Genomic DNA, 25664 nt, shown 5'->3' with positions numbered 1-25664 from the left:
CCAGGCAGTTCAGCCCAGTCTCTGGTTAAGGATCACATTTTCCTGTGGTTACCATTTTCAGAGAGCATTAACAAATAAACAATTAAAGCCCCAGAAAGCAGAAGCCATGACTATCAGTCTTTGAGTTTCATCCAAGTTCACCATCAGAATGAAAAACAATTACAGGAATAGGAATGAGACCACACACTGAGCAAGGGCTACTGGGACCACCAAGATGCTCCTCCATGGCCTGGACAATCTGGTGTTTAGGTGGTCAGGTCTGTGCTTTTATTTGTCAAATGCTCCCTTGTCCATATTCCTACACGTCTCACAAATCACTTTTTTTAATGTGTGGGGAATAAATTCAAAAATCGATTTTTTAATATGTGGGGAATAACACATACTACAGGCATTCCCTGTTTCCCCCACAGGACAATTGATCATAGGAAGAGCTCATGGGTCCCTCAAAAGAATTCTAGAACAACAAAAAGGCAGAGTAGAAACCCTGTCTTACTGTAGAAAGGCTCAGTAAAGCTACATATTCTGAATAATTCATTTATGGAGCCTAACCCCTCAATTATCAGACATTTTTCCAACACCACACAAGCACAGTTAAAAAAGAGACCACCTGTTCTAATCAAAGATCTTGAATCCAGTCACATCCTAGGTCCTAATTACCTGGGGAAGAAGAATTACTGTGTTTCTACAGGTAGAGGACCCTATTGGATTCCAACAAAAAAATGTAAAACCATATCTACAGCCTTACAGGAACACCAAGACACTCCACAAGAAGAATCCCAGAAGGAATCTGAGGAGTCCTGAGAACAACCAACTACCTGTTGCAGAATTCCTTTATACTTCTCTAACTTTCTTATCTTTCCCACAGATTATCCCATTAAATACGACTCCAAAGGACTCCTGCTCACTGCTGCCATCCTGATCAGATCCATACTCCTCATAAAGACTTGGATAATCCCTCAGCCAAAACAAAATGTATGGGTAACTCTGCAAAAGCCATAAAACAAAAACATCCTGTGCTTGTCTGTTGCTAGCCCTGATGACCCCTTTTCCACCTGCCTACAGAGGGATGGCCAATAATCAATAATGCCATATGAAAGATAACAATCCTAATGTCATATGGAAACACAACCCTGTAGATGCCTGGGATCACTGGACCCAGAAGCTTGAGAATAATAATGCATCACTTGAACTCCAGGAGCTAGAGATTCTTACCTATATGAAAATGGATTTTTGCATAAGATTTTTTTTTTAAATAAACCAAAGTGGGAAATGATTGAAAGACCCACAATCATATAAGAAAGAAAAATCATTAGGAAAGGTGTTTCCCTCTACCCCCCAGAGCCAATGGTGTAATTATACCTCCCCCATCACTTCTCAGTCCAGTAATTACCCACTCCACCTACCACAGGGTATGTGTTTTATGTGTGAGGACAGAACATGCCTGGCATACCATCACGTGTTAAGGGTGAGCCTTGTAGCCTGGGGATGCTTACTTTGCTGGCACACAACATATAAATGATTCATGGCCAAAAGAACAGAGTAAAAATATCTACACATTACTCAAATCTGATTGCAATGATGAAGTCACTTTTTGGATGAAAACCAAAATAATTTTGTCCCTTTTATTTCACTGGGTGACCACAGCAAAAGCTTTGGGACAATTAGATCACCATGGGTGCCTCCTGAGTAAACAAACCAACCCTATCTCCCTTGCATTAGGGGGCTTGATCTCAGATGTGGATGCCATCAGGCATTCCACCTTGCACAACAGGGCAGCAAGACTTTCTACTCTTGGCACATGGGCATGGCTGTGAGGACCTCAAGGGCACGTGTTGTACGATCCTTTGGGATCACAGTGAGTCCACTCATCACAGCATTCAAATTCTCAAGGAAGGATTCAAAAAGTTACAAAAAGATGACTGGTTCAATGGACTATTCAAAAATTGGAACTTATCTAGCTGGGCTTTATCTTAAATCAAAATGGGTTTACTGTTTTTTGTAGTTGTTGTTATTGTGGTTATGTCATTACTCTGTTTGTTAAATGGTATGTTAAGGGTTTTTCAAAATTCTTACAATTGAGAAAAAAGGGGCAGAAGTGGCAATTGAACCAACTGAAATAGGAGACATAAACCTAAGACCCTGGGAAACTGGGCACTGCAAAGATGCTAATTAGCTCATTCCAAAGTAAATCTCATTCCTAGCCCTGATTATCTCTTGGTTCAAGACCTGTCCTGTCATGTCCTTGTCCTGCATTCAGGATTGGACCTTTGCCCTCAGGCATTCCCTATGAACTTGAGCCTTTCCCCTGTCCCTGGTCACTGCCTGCCTTTGGAACAACATGGCTTTTGGATCTGCTTCTAGGACCATATGGATGAAAGGTTATCACTGGCACACCATCATACCTGCCTTATTATTATTATTGCCAGACTATTACCCAGTAAGGTTGTTGCCAGAGGAAACCCCCCAGAACATGACACCAGTGGACCTCGAGCACCTTTGAGGTTGAGCAAGCTTGAGAAGGGGACCCAGCAGGTTATTGCCACAGCACAGAGCTGTGGTTAGGCACCAGCTCTGAGGTGCAGCTCATTTGCATTGTGTGCCTTCCTCAGTGCTTTGATGTCACAGTGAGGTTCTGGCTTGGGGTGCCCGGAGCTCCTCGATACTGCAGGGGCACAGGTGTGCCCAGCACACTGCTCCCTGCCAGCCAGGCAGGCTGCAGGCACAGCCCTGCTCTCCCCTGTCCCCACTGGGGCCAGCTGAGCCAGCAGTGGTGTGGCACACCAGGGACATGGCCCCACTTGTCCATCAGCAGCTTCCCAGGAGCTAGTCAGGGTTTGGGTGGGGGCCACAGCTTAGGAGGGCACTGGGGAAGGAGGCTCACACCTCTGCTCACACCTTCATGTCATCTCTGCAAGATGGGGCAGGGGATGGTGCTCAGAATTACCTTTCCACTAGTTACTGCTCAGTTCTGCTGAACTCACCCCTGGTGCCCCTCATCCAGACAGCCCAGTCATCTTGAGATTGTCTTTTCTTTTCCTTAAAACAAAAGATTAGCCAAGCCTAAAAGGCTCCCAGGGCAATCATTTAGTCATAACTGTGTAGCTATAGCTAGTGATTAATGACTTAAAAAAGGAAAAAAAAGCAAAGTTGGTTTAAGTCTCAATAGACTTGACATCAGTATTTCAAAGTGGATTTCCAAAGAGCTACAGCTGCTCTGTATTAATGATGCTCTTCAGACTTTGCTTTATTCCTTTATTGTTTGGCTGTGGATGCGTAAGTTAAGTTTTCATGAGATCAGCAGTGTGCAGGGTCAGCTCCTCCCTCGAGCACTGGCATGGAGAACTCTTTACAAGGATCCAGAGCATGGATTTGCTCTCTACAGTGCCAAAGCTGCAAATACATCCACTACTTGCACACCAAGTGCTCTGGAGCAGGAAACAGGAGACCTGGAACACCCCCCATGCAGCAGGGAACAGCCAGGCTGACGTGCTCACAACGGGTCCATTCCCCTAAGTGCAGGACTCCTGATCCTTGTGGCTCCCAACTCAGAATCCTCTGATCCCTTGCAGCTGGGTCCCTTGCATGACCCAAGAAGCCTGTAAAGCATTATTTCTCACAAAAACCCACACTTCATGGGAAAGTGCTTTGAGAATGTGTGCCTTTCAGTTTTGAGATCTCTGCAGTGCAGCTGACACGAGTTCCCTGCTCGAGCCTTTGTTGTGCAGCAGGCGTACCAAATACCCCACTGTGTCAGTGTGGAAGAGATGACTTGGCTCTTCAGAACACAGCTCAGGCAAGCAGGAGGGAGATTCTAATGCCACACTGAGCATTCTTGTTTCAGAACCTGCCTGTGATGCTGTCAGAGGCTGGGTGCCTTCTTCAGATCTGAGATCCTCAGAGCTGCCCCAGAGTTTCTAGCAAACAAACTTAATGCTTTCATTTTACACCAGAAGCATCACAACTATCTGGGAAATCTCCCTCCCACACCCCACAGTCTGTATTTTGGATGGTTTGATGATCTCACCACCATACAGTTACTAAGGTTAAGCACTGTTTTTAAAACCCTCATGTAAAAGCCACGGAGGTCAACTTTTAACCTGCTTAAATACAGAAAAACAAAGCAGTCGAAAGAAGAGGACTAAAAGAAATCATCCATATTTTCTGCCCCACTCCCCTCATAACCATACACTGCCAGACCCACCTACAACTGCTCCCATCCTGCCAGGCCCTGCTGCAGTTCTGTATCCTTGCCTTTCCCAGTTTCTTCATAATCCTGAAATGATCTTGTAATGAAGAGAACACCAATACCTGCCCAGACACTGCCTCTTGCTATGCCTGACTCCACAGCAGGTCCCAAAGGGCACGCAGGAAAGCCAGGAATACAGGGACAATGCTGGTGCAACATCAACTGTGACAGGGGACAGGAAAGGAAGTTATAAAAACAGTAACTGGGAAGAAACATCAGGGAGCTGCACTCTCCTCAGTCCTGGGGGTACAGCAGAGAAAAAAACTTCAAGAAATATGACAAATCTCCCATCTAAATACATTCCAAAGTGGAAAACCAGAATGACGTGGAACCATGAGCTTCCCCTTTCATATCCCCCAGAAGCAGCTGTTTCAATTCCATTTATCTGGAGGCACAGTGAGTGAGTCACACTTCAGCAGGTACCTCCATGTTTAAGGTCAAAGCCAGGCCATGTAGTAATTAAGATACTTCAATGGAATTTTCTTGTTATAATAAGGTAATTCCCACAGTTGACTCAGGGATACAGCAGAGCATCTAAAACCCAGAAGGTGGAACTTCTCCTTTTACACAGTGATCTGCACATCTCCCATGTGGAGAGGTGTGGTTGCATAATTTCATAATGATAATACAAGGCTGCGTATTTTTACAAGGAAGTGATAGGAGATATTTGCTCATGCTGCAAATCCAAGGAGTCTCCAAAACCAAGAGAATTCCCTTTTTGCCTTGTTTCGTCACAGTTTCTAATCAGAAGTTCCCCTGATAGAAGAGGAACAACGTCAGCTTAGAGAACTGCTCATCTTCACAAGAGCCCATCCCATAACCAATTAATGAAAAGGATCCCACAGGCTGCAACAGAAGCTGGACAAGGCCTCTGGAGTCTGAGCTCAGGAGGGAACCTACCTGAGAGGGGAGGGCATGGAGGCAGATTCTCCATGCTCACAAAAGAAGACAAAGGTAAACCTTATTTAAAACCAACTCTTTCCACTCCCACATTTATTTTTCCTAAAAACAGTCCTTGCAAAAGTGTCTCATTTCTCCTTTCCAATTCAGTGGCATTGCTGCGAGTACTCCACATGGCACATGACTCTGGGCAAGCAGAGAAGTGTCCCACAACTCAGTCCCATTTCCATAGGAAAAGCTGACTCATAAATCACATCATCCTGGAGATGCTGACACAGGTTTGGAATGACAAGTCCCAGGAGCAGGCTGGAGGCACCTGAGGGCTGGCAGAGCTGCCCAGCTGCAGCTCTAGCAGAGCAGGAGGCCCTCCTTCGTTGCCAGGCGCTGCCGATGGATCTTGTCCTGCTGTAGCTCCTCGTGGTTGGGGTGCCAGAGTTTCATGACAATCCTCTCAATGTTGAGTGCATAGACTGTGTGTGCAGGGATCACTTCTTTGTGCACCTGGAAATGCATGTTGGAAAACAAGTTGCATGCTTCCATACACATTTGGAGGAATAACCTCCCTTTGCCACAGGATGCTCTGGGTGCCAGCTCTGCAGAGTGGGAACAAAGGGAGTCTCACACGGAGAGCTGCTCCCTGCCACCACTGCCACAACCACCTCTTACACCAAGGAAGTGATGTGCTAAGGAAACAGTCATTTTGCTCTTGGGGAGCCAATCAATAATTGGTCATCAAAACCATAGAAACAACAATTCTGACTAAAAGTGGCATGAATGCTTGATCACAGCTCTGTGGTCTGTATTCACAGCTATGAGACAAAATCCCAAGGCCTGTTCACAACAGCAGAGATCAAGTGGGGAATTTCTCACAGCTAATTTTAGACATTTAAAGTAGGCAATGCCACCACAGCTGCCAGAGAGGGAGGGAACCACAACAATACACCCTCAATGAAAATTCACCCACCTGACCTTAAATGCCTCCCCAAGCATGATGGGGTGATCACAGCTAACCCACTGCAGTGGCCTGCATGCCAGGACCAAGTATTCCTCTAAGTACCCAGCTGGAACATGAGGAGTAAGAAGGGACAAGCCAGGTAAGTTATTTTGCTGCAGCACTGTCAAAATCTGTCCAGCTCATTTCTGATATAATCACTGCAGCCTTGCTGCAGAGGAAGAGTTCACCCATCTTGCACAGAGATAGGTCTGCAACCAAGGGGATCAGGACAAGCACTAAACCATGAATCAACAGTGGGGACAAATCAAAGCCAAAGAATCTGAGAGGCAAAGAAGGAAAGAGACTATGGGAAAACAAAACAAATGCCCCTCCAGGCACGTAAACCACGCCTAAGACTGGCAGCCAGGGCAGTGCTGCCTGTGACATGAAGGTGTGACACGACCAGCTTACCTGCAGTGCCTCAAAGAGGTCGTACATGTTGACTGGAGGCAGGGAAGCTGGCAGGGTGTCCCCAGAGCAGGCCAGGAGCAGGGCTGCCTGCTGCTCAGCATCGTCAGGAGCGGGTGGAGGGGCCAGGCTCTGACCCGCCGAGGGCGCCGCGCTGCTCGGGGGGCTGGGGGCAGAGCAGACACAAAACACCCCAGTCACAAAACCAGCAGCAGCTGTGGCTGTCACACAGCAGGGGCCTTGCTGTTCTGCACCAGCTGATGTGGTCCATATGTACATAAAATTATTTCAGCTTCTTGTAATAAAAACTTCTTTTAAATTCCAGCTTAACGAGGAGCATGGCCTGACCCTCAACATGCTTAAATGGTCTCAGTTGTGCAACTTTTGTTACTTGCAGCCAATAGTTTCTACCCAGAATAAAAATTAAGGGCACACACAACATTCAACTGGAACACTGGCCGTTAGGCAGAGTTGTTTGTAATGCTACAACCAAATCATGAAACACCCACGATCTCCTGTCAACTGCTAGAAGCTGCCACAGACAAACAAAACTGCTTCCTCATACACAAACACTGCCAGTGCACTGCACAAACTCTTTGACACCAAGATTCCAAACAGCAGGATCTTGAAGCCCTGCTAACTGGAAAGATGTGCTAAGGAACCATAAGCATATTTGGATGCAGGAAATGGATGGCAGTGTTCTGCAGGTCCTCACTGACATTTCAACCTTGTGGCACAACGGCCGTGCCTCCACAAAGGCAGAGAATTGCTGTTACTGGAGTTTCCCAACAGCACTAACAAACTGCAGGACAAGCACAGGTAAGGGAGAGAGATGTAACACTGCCCTATAGCCCAGTGCTGGGAAATCCCCATATTCTCACTCCCTGTACAATCCTCCATAGCAATGCCTTCCTAGCGTGTGAAAGCAAGACACCATCAACACACATAAAAGAAGCAGCTGTGCCATGGAGTAATTCCAAGATTAGCAAAACCCATGTACATTATCAGTGTGCTGCCAGCTCCTTACCACTCAATTAAATTGTTGTAAGCAACAACACTGTTCTTCAGATATGGCTGAGGGTTGACATTGCTGCCAAAGGCATACTTGAAATGGCCATCCCTCAGACGATAGGCTTTCCTCCTGGATATCACAGAGGTCAGGATGTCCTTAAGGTGGTTCTGCAGAAAAAAAACAAAAAAAACCAAATCTTGGGACCATGTGCTTATTCACTCATGACTAAAAGGGCCTCACCAACTGGCACCATAGAAACAGTGCTGCAATGACCACAGGGATCTAACCAATATCTGGACAAACTACAGGATGTTTTCATTGCTCAACACTTGGATACACAGAACATAGCACTTTTTTTGTACTGTAAGCATCAGCCTGTGAACTACACTTCAATATGTGATGTCCTGCTTCAAATGTCAGAGGGGTGTCTTCAATGCCAGGAAACTCCCAACCTCTGATTAAGGTTAAGGTTTCATAAGCGACACTAGATGTTACACTTGAACACACCCTGAAATGACAGTGAAAAGCCACTCACTCATCTTGTTCATCTGCCTGAAAAGTGCTGGAGACGGAACCGTCTGAAAAAACAAGCAGACAACAATTTAATTTGGCCTCACTCCCAGATGGGGAACTCACGTTGGGTTGGCCTCCACATGCTGAGTGCAGAAACCATCCACACATCAGTGCTGTGTCATTCCTGAGATGTGGAAAGTGATGCACCACCAATGGCCAAAGCCAAACCAAGGTTTCACCTGCAGGTATCATCTGATCCTGCCAGGCCAGACACTGTGTCTGTAAGAGATTGCTTTTTACAGAGCTGGTTAAGCTGGCATTCCCATTCTGTCCCTGCTTTCAAATGACAGGAACAGCATTTTCCACAACAGCTAACTTAAGCATGCCTGGGGTACTGTGCAAGTACATCAAAACTAACACTTGCAGGCAGAAGTCCAAGACTTCACGTCTGGGCTGTGAGATTGTCCATTCTCACATCACTCTGGGGCAAAAGGGTGATTGGGGAACAATCAGAGCAGCAGGTTTCCACCCCATGCTGGGGAACAACGCCCCAGACTGCACACAGAGCCTTTTGCTGCTGGTGTCTGCTGCCCCCCAGCCCAGCCTCACCTCCACAGCATAAACAACTGCTGTCACTGCCTCCTCGGTGACATTGTCCAGCCCATGCTCATAGGCAGTGACAATCATCCTTCCTTCCAGCTGGCCACGTGTTGGGAGCATCATGGTGTGAGAGCACAGCTTCAAATCATCATCCTCCTGAGGATCCTTTGCCACAAACTGCTGGGCTCCTGACAGTGGGTTCTGAGGCTGGAACCGGTGCTGTCATGAAGACATTAAAGGTAATATTAATTCAGACACTTGGGTGCATCAAGGGGACATCCCTCCTCAGAAAGCATATACCTACAAAAAATCCTTTAAAAATCCTCCCCAATGATTCTTGACTGAAGAAATTGCCAAGTTAGTGTTGGTGTCATTTCACTGGACTTGTCCAGCAGCACCCCAAACCACCTGAACTTTGGGTATCCACAACACACTGCAGCAAGAAATTCTACACACCACATGAAGACTCACTTGCTCTGCTCTGTACCACCCCCACTGCCAGATTTGTTTGATTCTCCAGGGAGTCCCAAATGTGGTCAGTGACTGTCCTTTTAATCTCCTTTCACACCACCCAGGCCAGTGACTGGACCTTCTGTGCTGAGGAGTTCTCATCTATTTAATAATTTCTTGTACAGAAGGGTGTATTTTTACTTACCATCTGTACAGTTTCCCTCCAGATTAAAACCTATGATCCTAAACTTGTGTGACTGATTGTTAAATTTCTCTAATGCTTTAAACTTAGCCCAGTTCCAGCACTAATTTCATACTCCAGTCTCCCTGTGTACTTCCACTACTCTACGCAGAGCTGTGTTACAGAGAAGCCACTGAGATGGATTAGGACTATTTTTCATAACTGACTCGGCTATTTAGGGAAAAAAACTCATCACAGAACTGGAATTCATATCAGAAGGAGGCATTTCCTAGGCCACATGTATTCCAGCACAAATCCTCTCACACTCTGAGTGCCTGTGATGGCTCCCCAGATTAAGGGGGGAACAAAGCAAATGGAAATTATTGATCCTTGAGCACAGCAGTGTGCTTGGCCCAGCTCTAACCCACCAGGGAACAAGACTCATCACACTCCCTCTACACTCCAGTGGCTGTGGAATGGAGATTGCTGCAAGGCTCTCATGGGGCACCAGGACAAACACATATTCATAAATGAACATTTTTTCATATTTTAAATACGAACAATGAACATGCAGCAAAGCGGATTTCTCACATCTTCGTTTCCGGGGAGAAAAGGGGGATGCTTTAGTCAAAGGACAGGGTGGCATTTAACTCAAAGTGAAAAACCAATCCACCCACTGCTGATGTGAAAGCAGGCTTTCCTCCCCATAACTCTAAAGATTTACGCTTTCATTACAGGAAAGTTACATGCCTGGAAAAAAAGACCTTCAAAATGTAAGCAACTCTCAAGAGGAATGTGGTTTGGGAGAAAAGAAGCCAGCTGGAATGGACCCGTAGTCATTCACAGCTGTTATCCCTGCCAGTGAGGGAAACATTACGAAATGTCCAAGTTCACACTACTCAGGAATTTCACTAGTACCAGACAAGCTTATTAATAACATGCACTTCATACAGTGCTTACTGCCAAATGTTCCTGAACATGTGTACAAACACACACTAGAAATCTGGTGTATCCTAGGGGCAGTGAGTAAATCAAATTCTTAGATTTCCAGTACACTACAACTTGCTGCTGAAACCCTCATTTAACTTGCTACTGAGCTGAAGAGTTGCAGTGCAGTTTTAAGACAGGCAAGGTAACACAGACTGAATTTACAACATCACAGTTCAGCTTGCACCTGTGAGCACTGCAAAGTGATTTGACAGTTTCTAGATACAAGGAGCCTTCAGCTGGACTTGCATTCCTTTGGAACACTGGTCTGTGAAGCACACAGAATGCCTAATCACAGTCTCTAGAAGGGCACTCTGCACCTTATCAAACCCTGCCTACGGAAGAGAGAGCCCCATCCCAAATCTCTGTCACACCAGGCCCCCTCACACTGGTCTGGCAGCACAGAAACAAGCAGAGAACAGGGGTGTGACAGTACTGGGTGGATGCATAGAGCCTTTGCTGCAAGGTGAGCTAGATCTGGCACGTTTCTGTGCCACCTACCAGAAGACAGCACCTTTGAAAGGCATTTTCGGTTCTGAAACAACTTGATCTTCTGAAAACATTACACTCAAGGAATATCTTGCTTCTAACACTTTGAGAGTTAGTCAGAGAATTTGAGAGTTAGTCAGAGAATTCTGTCTGACTGCCTGAATAAATAGTAAATCACTTATTTTAAGAATTTGGCAGATGCGTAAAGAGAACCGCAGAGACTTACATCAAACTTTTGGCGAACCGAAGAAATCTTTTTCTTCCCTTTGGGTTTTCCAGGTTTAGTTGCAGAGCCACCTGGCCATGGCAGAGATCCAGCACCTTCTACAAATTTAGAAGAAGAAACAAAACAAATAAAAACAAATAAAAACAAAACACACACAAAAAAGAAAAACAAACAAACAAAAAACCATTAAGTTGGTGTTGCTCATTTAGGGTCAGAATGAAACCCTTAACATTTGGACACCGGCTAAGCCTCAAACCAAAATCAACAGCCATAGCACAGAGCAAGGTTTTTTGAGGAGAGAACACTTTTGGTAGCCCCTCCCTTCTTCTGTCAGCCCCTTGGCTACTTTGACTCACTCACAATAGCCATGACTTATGTAGCAACTTCTGTCCACACCTCACACAAAAACCATGGTGGAAGGAGAGAGATAAGCACAGCCTGTAAGAAAACCCAAAAGGGAGGAACAAGCCTTTTGTTTCATCAGGAAGGTTAAGAGCTTGCCTGGAGGTGAGTTCTCCTCTCACCCACTCTTGGTTTAGGTCAGATGCTAAACCACCTGAATTAAACAGTCTGATGCCCCAGCTCTCCTTCTGCTTTAGCAAGATTTGTCATGGATCCTTATTAAACATCACAGCTGACTATTGTGTTACACTGAAGAGAAGGAGAGGGGGGAAGAACTGCAGAGGCTGCTGAGCCCAGGAGCAGGATGTCACTAATGGGACCAATGAGTAAACAGCTGAAAAAGATGTACCTGTTGAGTACCAACAAATAAATACATATGGTCACATCATCAGCTCAAAAGTCCACTGAACACTGCCTGACGGCTACACCTACGGCTGGCCAAACCACATCCTGATAATCACACAGCCCTTGGCAAGAACAGCCTAGCAAATTTCCTGCTGAGAGGTTTACAGCATCTGTGAGCAATTAATTCCTTCAGGAACACTGTGAACACTGGCTTAGGACAGCCCTGCATTGGATGTGTGTGCACTTGCTGACAGGGAACAAGTGCAACTCAGAGACTGGACAGCCCTCTCGTGGCTACAGAGCAGCCTCTGCTGGGCCTCCAGCACCCTCCTGCCCTGCTTTGGCACTGCAAGTGAGCATCCTTGTCTTTTGCAGCAGAGCATGCCCTGAGCAGGGTCCCACCTCCAGGGAGCTTGGACAACTCAGCTCTGAAGGGATTTCAGCTGCCAGGCAATTCTGAGAGCACAGCAAGGTCTTAGACATTCTCTGGCCACACCTCAGCCAGAATTTGCCACTTCCTCCAGACAGGGACAAGAAGTTAATATTATATAGTCTCTATTTTAATGTTTAAGCCTTTCCACATCTCACCACCCACAACCCAGCTAGCCTCACTGAGCACTGACCAACACTCAGTTGTGGCTCTCTCCTGCTGCCACAGCTCTCACCATCTTCACACCAATCTCTGGCTGTCCTAACTACGCTTAATTTGCTGTAATCAACAGCTAACAATGTTTAATTTGCTGTAAACACAGTTATACCACAGCCCTGTTTGAGGCTGGCTAGAATTCCTTAGCTATGGGGAGCTTCCCACACTCACAGGCACTGTGTCCTCTGCACTGAAAAAAAAAAATCCAACAGGATCACACTCAAGTAGAGGATTCAGGTGAAGTTTGTGAATGCTTAGCTACTAAAAAGGGATTAGAAACAACCTACACACACAGATATGGCACATTTTCCCTATATTAAAAAAAACCAAAAGTTGACCAAGAAGTTTAGCAACATCCTATTAGAGAGGTGGAAACTCATAGCCTACAAACCCTGTTGTCAAAATCCACTGGTCAATTTAAGAAATTAAAAGATCACAAACAAAACCTCCCCAAAAATTGTACTGCTCATCAATACATCACAGGAGAGGCCCTAATAAAGGGGCATAGGAAATCACTGTGGAGACCCACATCAAGTTTCACACAGCTCCTTCACAGCCTCATTTGTGACCACAGAAAGTGTAATGGATGGAGACAGAAAATGCAAAGACACTTTTCTCTGACAAGGGTTCTACAAATATAATAGGTTACAGCTAAGTCTGAATTTTTAAAATACCATTTTTAAAGAAAAATAATGCAGTAAGTTTTAAATTAAATGGCAACTAAATTTTCACACTTTGACAGTAGATCTGAAAGATGCAACTTAACTGAATCTCATTTAACATTTAACAAGAACTCAGCCAAACTCAGCTGAAAACAAGGAAAAGGTGAGATACAATCTCCTACTCCCTGCTGTAATGAGCCCATAGCAGAGTTTTTGGTTCCTTTTCCAGGTTTTCATATTACCAAGCCCAACTTGCACTAGATGAAGAAAGCAAAATTTCCCTCTAGCATTCTAAGAAAACCAGTACTTGCCTTCCTGGCCACAAATGACAAGGCTGGGTTGGCTCAGGCATGAAACTTCAGAGATGTCTGCAGCTTTTATTTAATCTTGCTAGCAAAGGAATCAGACCTCAACAAGCCACAGCAGTGGCTGCTGCTCTGCCCTCAAAGATCAGTAACAGATAAAAACATTTTTCTAGGAGCTGACACATCTCTGCACAGCACCAGCCAGTGCAGACAGAGCCTGCCAGGTTTGCCTGACATGCTGCATGAGGAAAGGACAAAGATACAGAGAAAGTCACCACAGAAAGGAGCAGACAGAAAACACACATTTCCCACGCCTGTTTACTTGATCTCCAGTTTGGAGGGGGTTGTTTGTTTTAATCTTCTTGCAGCAACAAGGGTTTTGGTCAGGTATTCTGCTGATATTTTGGCTGCCAAAAACTCACACTCCCAATTTCCTACTTTTCTTCCCTTCTCAGTACTCTGAAGGGAAGCAAACAAGCAACCTGAGCCAATCTCACAGCTGAGATCCCTCTAAGCAAATTCTGTGGACAAACCTGATGAAATAAAACGTTCCTGATATTTCACCTGAGTTCTAATTCACTGAATCCCCTTTTAATTGGCTCCAGACAACTACTAAATAAATTAAATCCTTACATCACTAACTCAAGTGCTTGCAATTGCCTCAGTTTTATTGCTAACATTTAGCTAGGAAAGGAGGGTTCAAGCAAGACACATATTAATTCAGGAAACCTTGCTACCCTAAGTGCTTGCAACTGTCCAACAAACAATATATTCAAATACAATATGAAGCACAATTTCACCACTGACCACATGATTACTTTTTAAATACAAAATAACATTTTAAGGATGGTTCTTTCCCCTCCTTTCTCACACCAAATAGGAAAGTGCATGCATCAGTAACCCTTGTGATAGCGTGCCAAGTGCCTCAAAAACACTTCTTTAAAATTACTATTTCCATGAATCATGAAGTAAACACCTTCTACCCAAAAGACAAAAGCCTGCTAGCTTTCCATTCTTACATGGAGGGGAAAAAAAAAAAGAGAGAGAAAGAAAAAAAACAAACCACAAAAAACCCTAGCAGATGTCAGACTGGCATCTAGGGGAAGAAAAAGAAATCTAGATGTTAACAGCTAGCATTCCACTCATATTACATTTTCCTGGGCTTGCATGTACAACCCTACACCACACAGAGCTGATAGTGAGAGTGGCCCAGAAAGAGGAACCCCAGCACAGATTAGCTCCCAAATCACTGGGAGACTCTGCACTGATCTGTGGACAGCAAAACTGTGCCTCTAGAAGGAACAAGCAGAATGCACTGTTAGCTCCAGAGCACCAAACCACATCTTTAAGGCCACACACTCATGATTAAACTGACTTATTTCAAGCTGGCTGCTGCAAGCTGTGGACACAGAGGCAGCCAAAGCTTGCCTAAAAGCCCTGGAGGTGACCAGCAGTGGGAAAGGATCCTGGCCAGCTGATTCACCACTACAACCAGGGTTCTTGGAGGGCTCTGAAGAGAGCAGGTGCAATGGGACAAGAGAAAATGACCTCCAGGAACCTGAAATTCAAGGGGTCAGGCAGGAAATAATGAGCATATGGAAAGCACCTCCTCTGTGCTAGGGCTCCTACCTTCAACACAATCCTAATTAGGAAAGCCTAATGCTTTTCAGTTTCCCTGGGAGAGCTTGCTGTTGAATCCTGACCAGAGAGCTGCATGCCATGACTGAGAGGCACAAAGAGACAAATATTCAGTACAGCTGAGCCCAGACAGGATATTTACACAGGAATAACAAACCCCAACTGCAGGCACATGTCAAGAGGCTCTAGCCTGACCACTGCCTCTCAGAAGCAAGACCTCTGGGCTATGAACTCCACCCCAATACTCACAGCAGCTCACTGCTGAGCTCAAAGAGCAGCCTCCCTTCCCTTCCTCATTTAGACTCAGCTGCTCCAGATGATAATCAGGGGAATCACTGTTCCCGTGTAATTAATTATTCAAAGTTAAAAAGCAAGGAGCAGCAGATTCAGACATAAACCTTCTGATTTACATGAGTCCAGACTCAGAAAGGCAACAAGTTTAGGACACACAAGGTGTTTTTAAACAAAGCAAGTTTGGAGGTGGGGGCAATTAACATTCAATTAGCACAGCTACTAGAGTTAAGGACCAGCTCCAACACAAAAAACCATGGGCATCTATGAATTTGGCAAGCATTGTTTCCTCTAGCTGCAACAAGCACCTCAATAACAGGTATTCTCTCAAAAAACTCATCTCTCAGATGCCAGCCCACTTGAGCTGTAACAATTTTCTTTCCTTTCCAACACAGCAGTTCCACAACTTGAATTGCAGCCCAACTGCCCTTGCTACCACATCTCTGGGTTGAGAGCTCTTTTGAAGACCAAACAAAACACACCCTGCAACCCTGAGGACAGCCATTCTAGACACCCACAAAGTTCAAATGTAATTCTAGATGCTCACAAAGTTAAAATGTCAACAACCTGCAGACCACTGGGTTAATTTGCCATAGCTCAACCAAGACTCCTTGTAAGCACTTTTCTATCAGATATGCACTTGAAATCAAGATCACTCAGCAATACTCAGCTCTTCACAATGACCAGGAGCAAAGTTCAGAGGAGAGAGAAAGAGGTAAGCAAAGCACATCAAAGAGAAGATTGCATCTGCCTTTACCCTTCAGCTCACTGCCCAATCCAGAATCAAACCAGATTATCACAGGCAGCAATCCAGCATCAGCCTCTAACCAAGCACACACACCTTAGTCACAGAAACATCTCTGCTGAAATCAGCTGAAACACTATTTTTGCTACACTTGTACCTGTGTGGCAAAAATCCCATGAATATTAAGGCTGAGAACACTGGGGTACAGTGCACACACCCCAAACACACAAGTGGCAGGCACCACAAGTGTTACACCAAGTGTTTATGAGGCTTCTCAGGACTCACCTGGGGCAGAGACCAAGATCTGGCATCGGGTGAGAATAGCCAGGAGGAAATCATTGTGAGAGTGGACTGTGGAGAGAGAGAGAGATCATTAGCAGCACACCAGTGCCCACAGGTGCCCCCCAAAGCCATCCTAAAGTAGCTCCCCAAGCTTCCCCACTGTTGTGTTCTCCCCACCTGCTCAGTTCCTTGTCATTTCAAGTTTTTTTTTGAGAGTTTTCTTCTACTGGGCCAAGAATCTACTACTGTGACGACAACACAAAAGATATTACACACAGCATGGAAACAATGAGTGTTAACACTCACTTTTCAGTGTTACACACACACAGTGTGTTACAGCTGCTTGACAAGTCTGGTGTATTCAGCCAGCCAGGAGAGTAGCTGTGCCTCTTTCCATGCAGGCACCACACTGCAGTGCTTTTGGTTTTGCTAGAAAATCCACCAAAATGAGAGCCAGCCCCACAAGGATGAAGTCAACTCAAAGAGGTTCTAACAAAACAGAACTTCACTGCAGAGGTTTTTCCAGAACATAGAGTAACTGTGTACAAGAGAAAGTGAAACAACTTCAGAGGCAGATGAGAGGGTTACAGGATCCTTTTTGGAGTCTGAGCACCAAAAATCTCCCTGAAGGTATCACGAATGTGGAAGCCAGGAGTGCCCACAGTGAGCTCAGCAACACCCACCCGTGTTTGCAGACACACAGAGAAGCAAGGATGGAGGAATCTCTCCCCTCAGCACTCCCCCAGGCCAGGAAGGACCTGCCTGCTGCAAATGCACCCAGGTGAATCCAGGGCTCCCTCCCTACTTCAGCTACAACCAAAGGGAAAGCACAGAAAGGACTGTGCCTCCACAGTGACATTTTTTTTTAAATGGCTTTTTGGTTCCTGGAACAGCATGTTTTACGTTTGTAACACATTTACACAATATCAAATTGTCTGTCTGTCAGCGCCGGGGTTACACAGGGGCTTCCCCATGCAAACCAGGGCTCCTCCCACCATTTTAACCCCACTGCTGCCAGAGCCCTGGCCACTGCTATTTCCCTCACAAGCACTTTCCCCGTTCAGGAAGCATCTGGGAGCCTGGAGGAGCTTCCCAGGCCTGGCAGGGCAAGGCAGGGAAATGAACACCACGTGTCATTTTACCATTGTCTTGCGTGAGAAGCCTGCGTGCTTCTAGGTCAAACTCCTCCTTACTGATCTTCTGCTTGAACCAGAGCTTCAGGTTGGCCCAGTACCTCGGGAAGAGCAGGGAAGCACAGAATCAACTGGGTTGGAGAAGACCTCCGAGATGACCGAGCCCAACCTCCCAACACCACTGTGCCAACCAGACCGTGGCACTGAGTGTCTTTCCTTCAGCACCTCTGGTTGATGTCTTAAGTTTGAGCTTTCACATTTCCAGGTTCTGTACTGCATTAGTGTGTGACTCTGAACTCCACACAAAGTGTTACAAGTTCTCCTCCCAGCTCAGGCACACAAAACAATCCTTTTCCAGCCCCAGAACCAAGGACACCGCTGCAGCTTCAGCCCCAAAAAGTGCAAACAGCAGGGAATGGAGGAGAGAATCTGGGAGGGTGGGACTGCAGAACCTGGAGCTGCAATTGGACAATGAACCCCAATATGGGAATGGACCCAAACTTATAAAAGTGTGAGAATTCGGGGTCCACCTTGGGTGTAGCCACAGCCGGGCTCTGGCACTGCCTGGGGTGACTCCTTTGAAGGGCTTTTGAAAAATCCCTGCTTTATTCCTTTAGCCCTGTCCAGCCTCTGTTCTAGGCAGCCTCTTTAGGCATCAGGGGAGGTACAGACAGCGGAGGAAGAGCGCTGCTCCCACACGCAGCAAGGCCGAGGTTTTGCACGGACATGGCAGAGGGGCCGGGAGAGTCCCACAGCGCCCAGCCCCGAGCCGGCCGGGCGGGCCAGCCCAGCCCCGCACACCCCCGCTCCCCGAGGGCACTCACTGCTTCACGTTCTCGCCCAGCGCCTCGCTCAGGCTCTTCTTGGCCGCCTCCAGCTCGCTCACGTAGGTCGCCATCACGGCCGCGGCCCCTCAGCCCGTCACGTGACCGCGGGGGCGGGGCCCGCGCAGGCGCAGAGCGGGCGGCGCCGGGAATTGCACCCCGGGAGCTGTACCGGGAATCGCACACCGGGAATTGCACACCTGGAATTGCACCGGGAATCGCACCCCGAGAATCGCACCCCGGGAATCGCACAGGGAGCTGCAGCCATGCCGGGACTGCTGCTGGGGGACGAGGCGCCCAACTTCGAGGCGGACACCACGCACGGCCCCATCCGCTTCCATGACTTCCTGGGAGACTCGTGAGCGCTGGGGGATGCGCCGGGAGCGGGGGTGGAACCGGGAGCGGGTTTGGGATGTGCGCGCCCCGGGGATCAGGGATGAAGGGATGGAGCGGGACCGCTCCCCGCGCTCCTCCCGCCTGGGTGAGTCCCACGTGGCGCGATTCCAGAATGTGCGGCTTGCCCCAAATGCGGGTTTTTCTCGTGGAACCGGGGGGCTCGGGGGGCCGGGCACGGCCGGGAGGCAGAGTCCCCATCCCCATCATCCCCGCAGGGCGAGCCGAGCCCCCGAGGAGAGGGAAGAGAGCCCGCGGCACGGCAAAGCCAGGTTTGGCAGAGCGGCGCTTAGCCAGGCCGGTCCTGAGAGCGGCTCGGATGTCATGTACATCCCGGGAATTCCAAGGGCTGCGGTGACAAAGGGCTCTGCTCCTGCTGGGCACCATTCCCGCAAAGGCAACGCTCGTTCCCGGCGCGCTCGGGACTCGCTCCCGGCTTGGCAGGCTGGAATCAGCCCCTTCCGTCGGCTTTGTGAGCAAAAAGGGGGAAAAAAGATCCCTGTGAACTTCAGGCCTTCTGGAACTGGCTGTTCCTGCTCCCACTCCTCCCTCCCTCCCTCCCTCCTCGGTGCTTTGCTGCTGTTCACTCCAGGAGTGCAGTGATGTGTGAAAAGCCTCAGCACCGGGTGGCTGCTCCATAAATTCCCGTGACCCGTGGTGGTCACAGCTCCTGCAGAGCTGCAGGAACCTCACTTGATGCCTCTCAAATCCCTCAGACAGGACTTTCCCCCTGCTGTGGTGCTGGGGGCCGGGTGAAGGTCAATGCAATAAAGAGCGGTGCGATCTGAGCTGAGAAATGGTGCAGCAGGTCCCTGGCAGGGAGTTTGAGTGCTGGGGGTGGCTTTGCTTTAGCCCCTGAGAGCCTTTTTTGCTCCAGCCCGTCCTGCTGCCTTTCTCTGTGCACTGCCTACCTTACCTGTGAGGTGTGGATTGACATTTGCCTGCTCTAAAGACTCCAAACCCATTGCTGCCAAGCTGTGGGCAAAAGCGAGGTGGCTGTGTCGCTGTAACAGGAGCCACTGTGTTGTATTAACTCCTGGCCTCCCCTGCAAATGGATTAATTATTACTTTTCCAAGTGTGTTTGGCAGCTGGGCTAAGGCTTGGTCCTGTCCCATTCTTTTGAGCTGCACGATGTTCGTGTGTGTGTCTCCTCATGGGAATGAGGTGTAGGGGGCAGTGCCAGGCTTGTGGACCAGTGACCATCTCTGCAATAACCTGGCTGGCACCTGCACCCCCTCACACAGGGGCTACAGGGTGGCTCCCCCAGACTTCCTCACATGGCAAGAACCGTGGGCTATTCCAGCATCTCCTGGAGGGAGAGTGGGGAGAGAGGTGCAGGGAGTTTCTCAGAGCTTATCTCATGGAGGTTTCTCGTGATAGGGAAGGAAGAGTGGACAGGGCAGGGTTTCCTTAGCAGAGGGACGAGCTGTTCCTGCACTCCAACCATGCAATCCACACAGCTTTTTGTCTGCAGCACAAACCAGGCAGCTCACCTTCACTGTCCCCTTGCAGGTGGGGCATCCTGTTCTCCCACCCTCGGGATTTCACCCCTGTGTGCACCACGGAGCTGGGCCGGGCAGCCAAGCTGGCGCCCGAGTTCAGCAAGCGCAACGTCAAGATGATCGCGCTCTCCATCGACAGCGTCCAGGACCACCTCTCCTGGTGCAAGGTAACAGCTCTGGGCAGTGTTCAGGGGACAGCTTGCAGCCCCACACAGGCTTGGAGGGACAGATGTCACATCCCAAAGCGTGGGGATGCTATAATTCAGAGCAGGAATGGGGAATTCCCCATCTTCGTGGAGCATTCCAGTGCTCTGTGCTCTTTGATACAAGAGGAAAGCAATATTACTGCTGTCCCACTAGCTAAAAGGGTTAAAATGTGGGGAGGTGATGCCAGAACCTCAGAGAAAGGCAACCTATCCACAGACTCTCAGGAAAGTTCTGTAATGGAGCAGGAAAGGAAGAGAGGCATCAGAAATGAGGAGTGAAGTTGCAGTTCATGCCTGGGCAGAGGAGAAAACAGAGATATGTTGAATATAAAACACAAATAAGAGAACAATAAATGTAAAATGAACGTGAGGGAGTGTTAAAAAAAGATGGGAGTGGAATAACTCAGTGAAGGAGCTAAAGAAAAACTTCATGGGCAGCCTGTGTGTGCTGCCAGCAAGAATGGTTCCAGGGCTAGAGGTGGTAGGGGTCTAAAATGACTATTTCAGACAGAAATGGGTACAGTGTAAAAATCTTTGGGTGAATTACCTGCCACTCTCTTAGTTCTTAAAACTGGGAATGTTCTCACGTATTTTCCAGGGGTGAGAGGTAATAAGAGGCATCAAAGAGAAATTTCTACACTCGGACATTATTTCATGACTGACTGGCTTTAGAAATTAGCTAATTGCCTTATTGCTTAAAGCGACCTTTGTACCTGAGCAGTGCATGGCCAATGCCCCAGCAAGCCTCAGAAAAGCAACGTGCCATACATGAGATTTCTGTGCTGCTCAAACTGGCTGAAACCAGCAGCCAGATTAGCAAATAACATGTCATTAGACATAAAAGAAAGTTTGCATTGTGCTTTTGTGAGGGAGACTCATCTGCTGGTTGGCTAAAGCTAAAGTGTTCGGCTGTTGCTGACTTCTGCAAAGGCTTTGAATTTGCAAGAAGCTTTCCAATGAAGTCAGCTCTGTGAAGGGCAGGCTGTTTCTTGCAGGAAAAGCAGTAATTTGTATCAAGGGAGGGAAGTGCTGAGCTCTCTCAGGGTGTGGGGTTCAGCAGGCTCGGGTGATCTGAAAAGGAGATGAACCACGAGCTGACTCTGCTGATCCTGTGGAATTATTCAGCACAACCTCAGATGAAGCCAGGAGAAGTTGCAGAACAGCCTCTTGATGGTGGCTGAGGGGAGGCAGAGCAGGAAAGCCTTCTGGAAAAAGGGCAGTGATCCAAGCTGTGGTGAGCTTTCTGTGAGCCTGGCAGAAGCCTTGGAGACAGAGGTTTGGAAGTGTCAGCTCAGCACCTGTCAGAAAGGACCAGGTGAAATTCCTCCAGAGCAAAAGATCCACTTAGTGAGAACAAATCCACAGATAGCTGGAGTGTTCCATGCAGCCTGTGCTTCACTGGATTAAATTTAGAAGCCCTAGGAGTGAGCAGAACTTTTGGCAGAACTCTCTATGCAGCATTCCCAAACACACCTCTGCTTTCTCTCTGGATGAAGCTGCTTTTACCTGGAGCACAGCCTGCAAGGAAGCAGGTGGGCAAGAGGGGTGGCTGAAATCCTGCATGAAGCAGTAAAGAAACTTCTGCTTGCTCTGCTGCCAAATTTCAGTGGACAGAGCCAGTAATCCTCGTGTCACTTGGCGCAGGCTGTGCTTTCCAGCCAGAGATGTCACAGCTATTCTTAGCCATCCCTAGCCAAAAAACAGAGGCTTGCTCCAGGTCTGGGAGCTGTAGCTCAGCCAGGGATTGATCCCACCCTCCAACCTCCCTGGTCAGGAGCTTCTCCAAGGGCTGGATGAATGCCTGAGCTCCTAGAGCAGGCCTGGCTGGCACATGCTGTGCATGTCAGAGGTTTCAGTGATACTCTGAAATATTGGCCACTGATACCTGCACCTTGGTGAGTCGGTGGTGAACAAATCACTCCAGGGATGTCTGGTTTCAGCCTGGACTCTGGAAAGAAAATTAGTGGCAAGGGAAGGGAGTTGTGGGTGTTGTATTGCAACACAGAGTGTGTTTTGTGAGGCTGCTTTCTAGAGCTCCCCAGGTCATGAAATTACGTGCATTTTGGAACGAGTCACAGTCCATAGGGTTCAGATATTGCTTCTCAGAAACCCTCCTCATCCTCAAGCCCGTGCTCTAAAGAGAGAGGGGTGGGTGACTCTCATTTGCTGGTGCCTATCTGCAGCCTGCTGTGACTCTGTGAAGCATTCAGCAGCATTTCTCCTCAGCTGAACTCTCCAGCTCTGCGTTCCTTCCATGTACCAGTCCTTTATCCCTGTCCCTTTCCATGTCCCTTATCCCTGTCCCTGACAAGGCAGGTTTTCAGGGCAGCAGGACCAATTCTTTGCCTCCTTCCAAGGCAGGTCTGACCACAACCCAGCTGAGATCAATGGCCCCTTTTTGCAGAGCCATGGTGACACAAAACAAGCAAACAGAAAAGTTGGAAAGGAAACGCTTGGCCACGTGTGCACCACTTGACCTGCTTGCAGCATCCAGAGCAGCTGGGGCAGGGCTCCAGCCCCTTCTGTCAGCACCAGCAAGCCACAGGGGGCTGAGGAAGGGTGCAGGGCCTGACTGCTCTTGCTGCTGTTGGTGTGCTCTGAGCACTGCCAAGGAGCAGCATTTCCAACCCTGAGTGCCCTTCCTGCTCCCCCACATTCAAAGCCTGGAGAAGGCAGAAAAATTTGTACATGGAGGTTATCAGCTGAGCTGATAATGCAGCACAGCAGTGCCAGGGAGGCTGTCAGTCAGTATTGTAGCATGAAAAGGGGGGGAAGGAACAGACTGCCCTGTTCTGGGGCAGGAACCTTGAATTCTACTTGCTTTGATGCTGGCAGCTGCTCTGCCTGTGCTTCTGGGGCTTTGTGTGACCTGTGAGGGTGGTACTGCAGATTCCAGGGATAACTTAAATGCTCTGGTCAAGTCCAGACCAGGTTTGGAGATGCTCAGAATACTTTTTTTTGGTGTGTATTTGTGAAGCAGTTCTGACTAGTATAGGGAAGAACCTCATAAACCATGGTCACAAGTTTGGTGGTCACAAGTTTGGTGGTCACATGTACCTGCAGGGCTGTGGAGGGGAATGGTTTTCTCTTCTGTCCCAGGCATGGTTCAGAAAGGAGTGAGCAGTGTCCCAGCACTTGCACTCAGGCTTCCATTCTATTTTTTTGGGAGCCTTTAGTTAAGTAAGCTGTGAGTGACTCACTGAATGGAACTGGTCCCTTGCACAAGAGTGGAGTGTCGGACCTTCCTTTGTCAGCTGTAGCATTGCTGGTTTGCTCTGCCCTAGAGAAACAATTCCTTAGGAGCACACTCCAGTTCAGGTGATACCCACACATCTGTCAGCAGTGCTAGCAGAGAGCTGGCAGAGGGACACAGTTCTCAGTGAGAGGTGGTTAAACCTCCCTGTGTCACTAAAACAGGCAGGAATTCCCTATTCCTTGTGCCCACTGCCTGGGCAGAGCAGCTGCTCCATGGGGTGTGAGTAAGAACTGACCCTCAAGAACAAGGCACAGCCCAGCCTGGCTCAAAGGTTTCTGGTTTGTAACCTGTTTTCTGGAAACTTCATGGAAGGCCAGGAGCCCCTGACTGTGCTGAGACCTCGGGGCCAAGGAAGTCAGGAGCTCCTGCAGCTGCAGCTCCTGTTTCTGCCTGGCCTCTGCCTCTGTGGTGGTGCCACAGGAACATGCCATGGCTTTTTCTCTGCAGGACATCAATGCCTACAACGGGGACCAGCCTGCAGAGAAGCTGCCCTTCCCCATCATTGCTGACAAGAACCGGGAGCTGGCCGTCAAGCTGGGCATGCTGGACCCCGACGAGCTGGACAAGGACGGGATGCCCCTGACTGCTCGTGTGGTGAGAGTCTGACCCCACAGCAGTACAGACCATGCCTGCCATCCTGCCCTGGGGCTGTGGGCAGCTTGCCTGGATGGGCATGGCCATCCTCAGGAGCTGGGATGACTCCCTTGGGCTGGAACCATGGGTTGTGTCACGGTGACCCACTTGATCCCAAACTAATTTTTGTCAGTGCTTGATATGCTGGACTTTCCCCTACAAGGGCACGGGTAGCAAAACAAGCTGGTGTTGGACACAGGAGCTCCCAGAGCAAAAACACTCCCTGGGCATCAGTTATTCCCTAGATCCCCTTCACAGAATCTCCCCTATCCCAACACCTGTGACCAAGCAGCTCCCAGGAAAAGAAGGAGCATCAGGGCTGAGCAGATCCAGCAGAGGAGTCAGACAAATGTGCCCAGCCCCTGACACTGTCCCTGTACTCAGGTGTTCGTTTTTGGCCCGGATAAGAAGCTGAAGCTTTCCATCCTGTACCCAGCCACCACTGGGAGAAACTTTGATGAGATCCTGAGAGTGGTGGACTCCCTGCAGCTCACAGCATACAAGAAGGTTGCTACCCCTGTGGACTGGAAGGTGAGGAGCAGGGCAAAGCTCAGAGCCAGGCACTGAAATGGCAGCCAGCCTCCCTTGCAGGGGGACACACAGGGTGGGGGAAGCAGCAGCTGGAGGCAGCCTTGCCTCTGAAGGCTCCTGTTTCTTGCAGCACAGCTCCCAGTGGGGTGGGCCAGCTCACCCACCTGCCAGGAAAGCAGACCTTTCCCCAGGGCTTGGAATCAAGGGGGAGCCAGCACCACATGTCCAGGGGTGCCTGAACAAAAGGAATGGATGAGCAGGCCCTGTGCAGCATGGCAGCCAGGCTCACATTTCCCCATCCTTACCCCATGGGAGTGCCATGGCTGTGGGATGCCGCTGGCAGATGGCACAGCTCTCTCCCTTTGGACATCTCCTGGTGTAGCTCCCACTCTGCCCTCACTGCTGGCTCCATGGGACATGCTGGGGCAGAAGGGCTGGGCATTCACAGGGAGGCAGTGCCACCCTGCCAGCTCCTCACTGTCCCCTTTTGTCCCCACTAGCCCGGTGACAGCGTCATGGTCGTGCCCAGCTTACCTGAGGAGGAAGCCAAGAAGCTCTTCCCCAAAGGAATCTTCACCAAGGAGCTGCCGTCGGGCAAGAAGTACCTGCGCTACACCCCGCAGCCAGAGTGAGGCGTCTGTGTGTCCGTCTGTCCTGCCGGGATGCCCGAGCCTTCCCGAGCCCAGCTCCCGCCCCTCTGACACCGCACAACCACAGCCTGGTCCGTCACACTGCAGTACTAAACCAGCCCTCCTGTCCCTTTCACCCCCACACCCCCTCAGGACTAAATCCCGGGTGTTTTCCTGCCTCCAAGGCTGAGAGGAGCAGAGCAGTGGGGACTCCAGGGCTCCTGCTGTGGTGTC

General features: G+C 48.7%; 1 protein-coding gene across 1 annotated transcript; it reads right to left on the bottom strand.

The window, feature by feature from the left end:
- Nucleotides 1-4133: 4133 nt before the first annotated feature.
- On the bottom strand, nucleotides 4134-18631 carry TADA1 (transcriptional adaptor 1). Its single transcript, XM_033067169.1, is given in 8 exon segments — nucleotides 4134-5647; nucleotides 6552-6714; nucleotides 7576-7727; nucleotides 8683-8892; nucleotides 11007-11104; nucleotides 16326-16391; nucleotides 17465-17556; nucleotides 18280-18631. Coding segments are annotated over 8 exon segments (1275 nt in total). The 5' UTR covers nucleotides 18621-18631; the 3' UTR covers nucleotides 4134-5494.
- Nucleotides 18632-25664: the final 7033 nt, after the last annotated feature.

This window comes from Catharus ustulatus, chromosome 9 (assembly GCF_009819885.2).
Source record: "Catharus ustulatus isolate bCatUst1 chromosome 9, bCatUst1.pri.v2, whole genome shotgun sequence".
Lineage (NCBI taxonomy): Eukaryota > Metazoa > Chordata > Aves > Passeriformes > Turdidae > Catharus > Catharus ustulatus.
The sequence above is the reverse complement of the archived record's forward strand: the minus strand, read 5'-3'. Positions and strand labels throughout refer to the sequence as shown.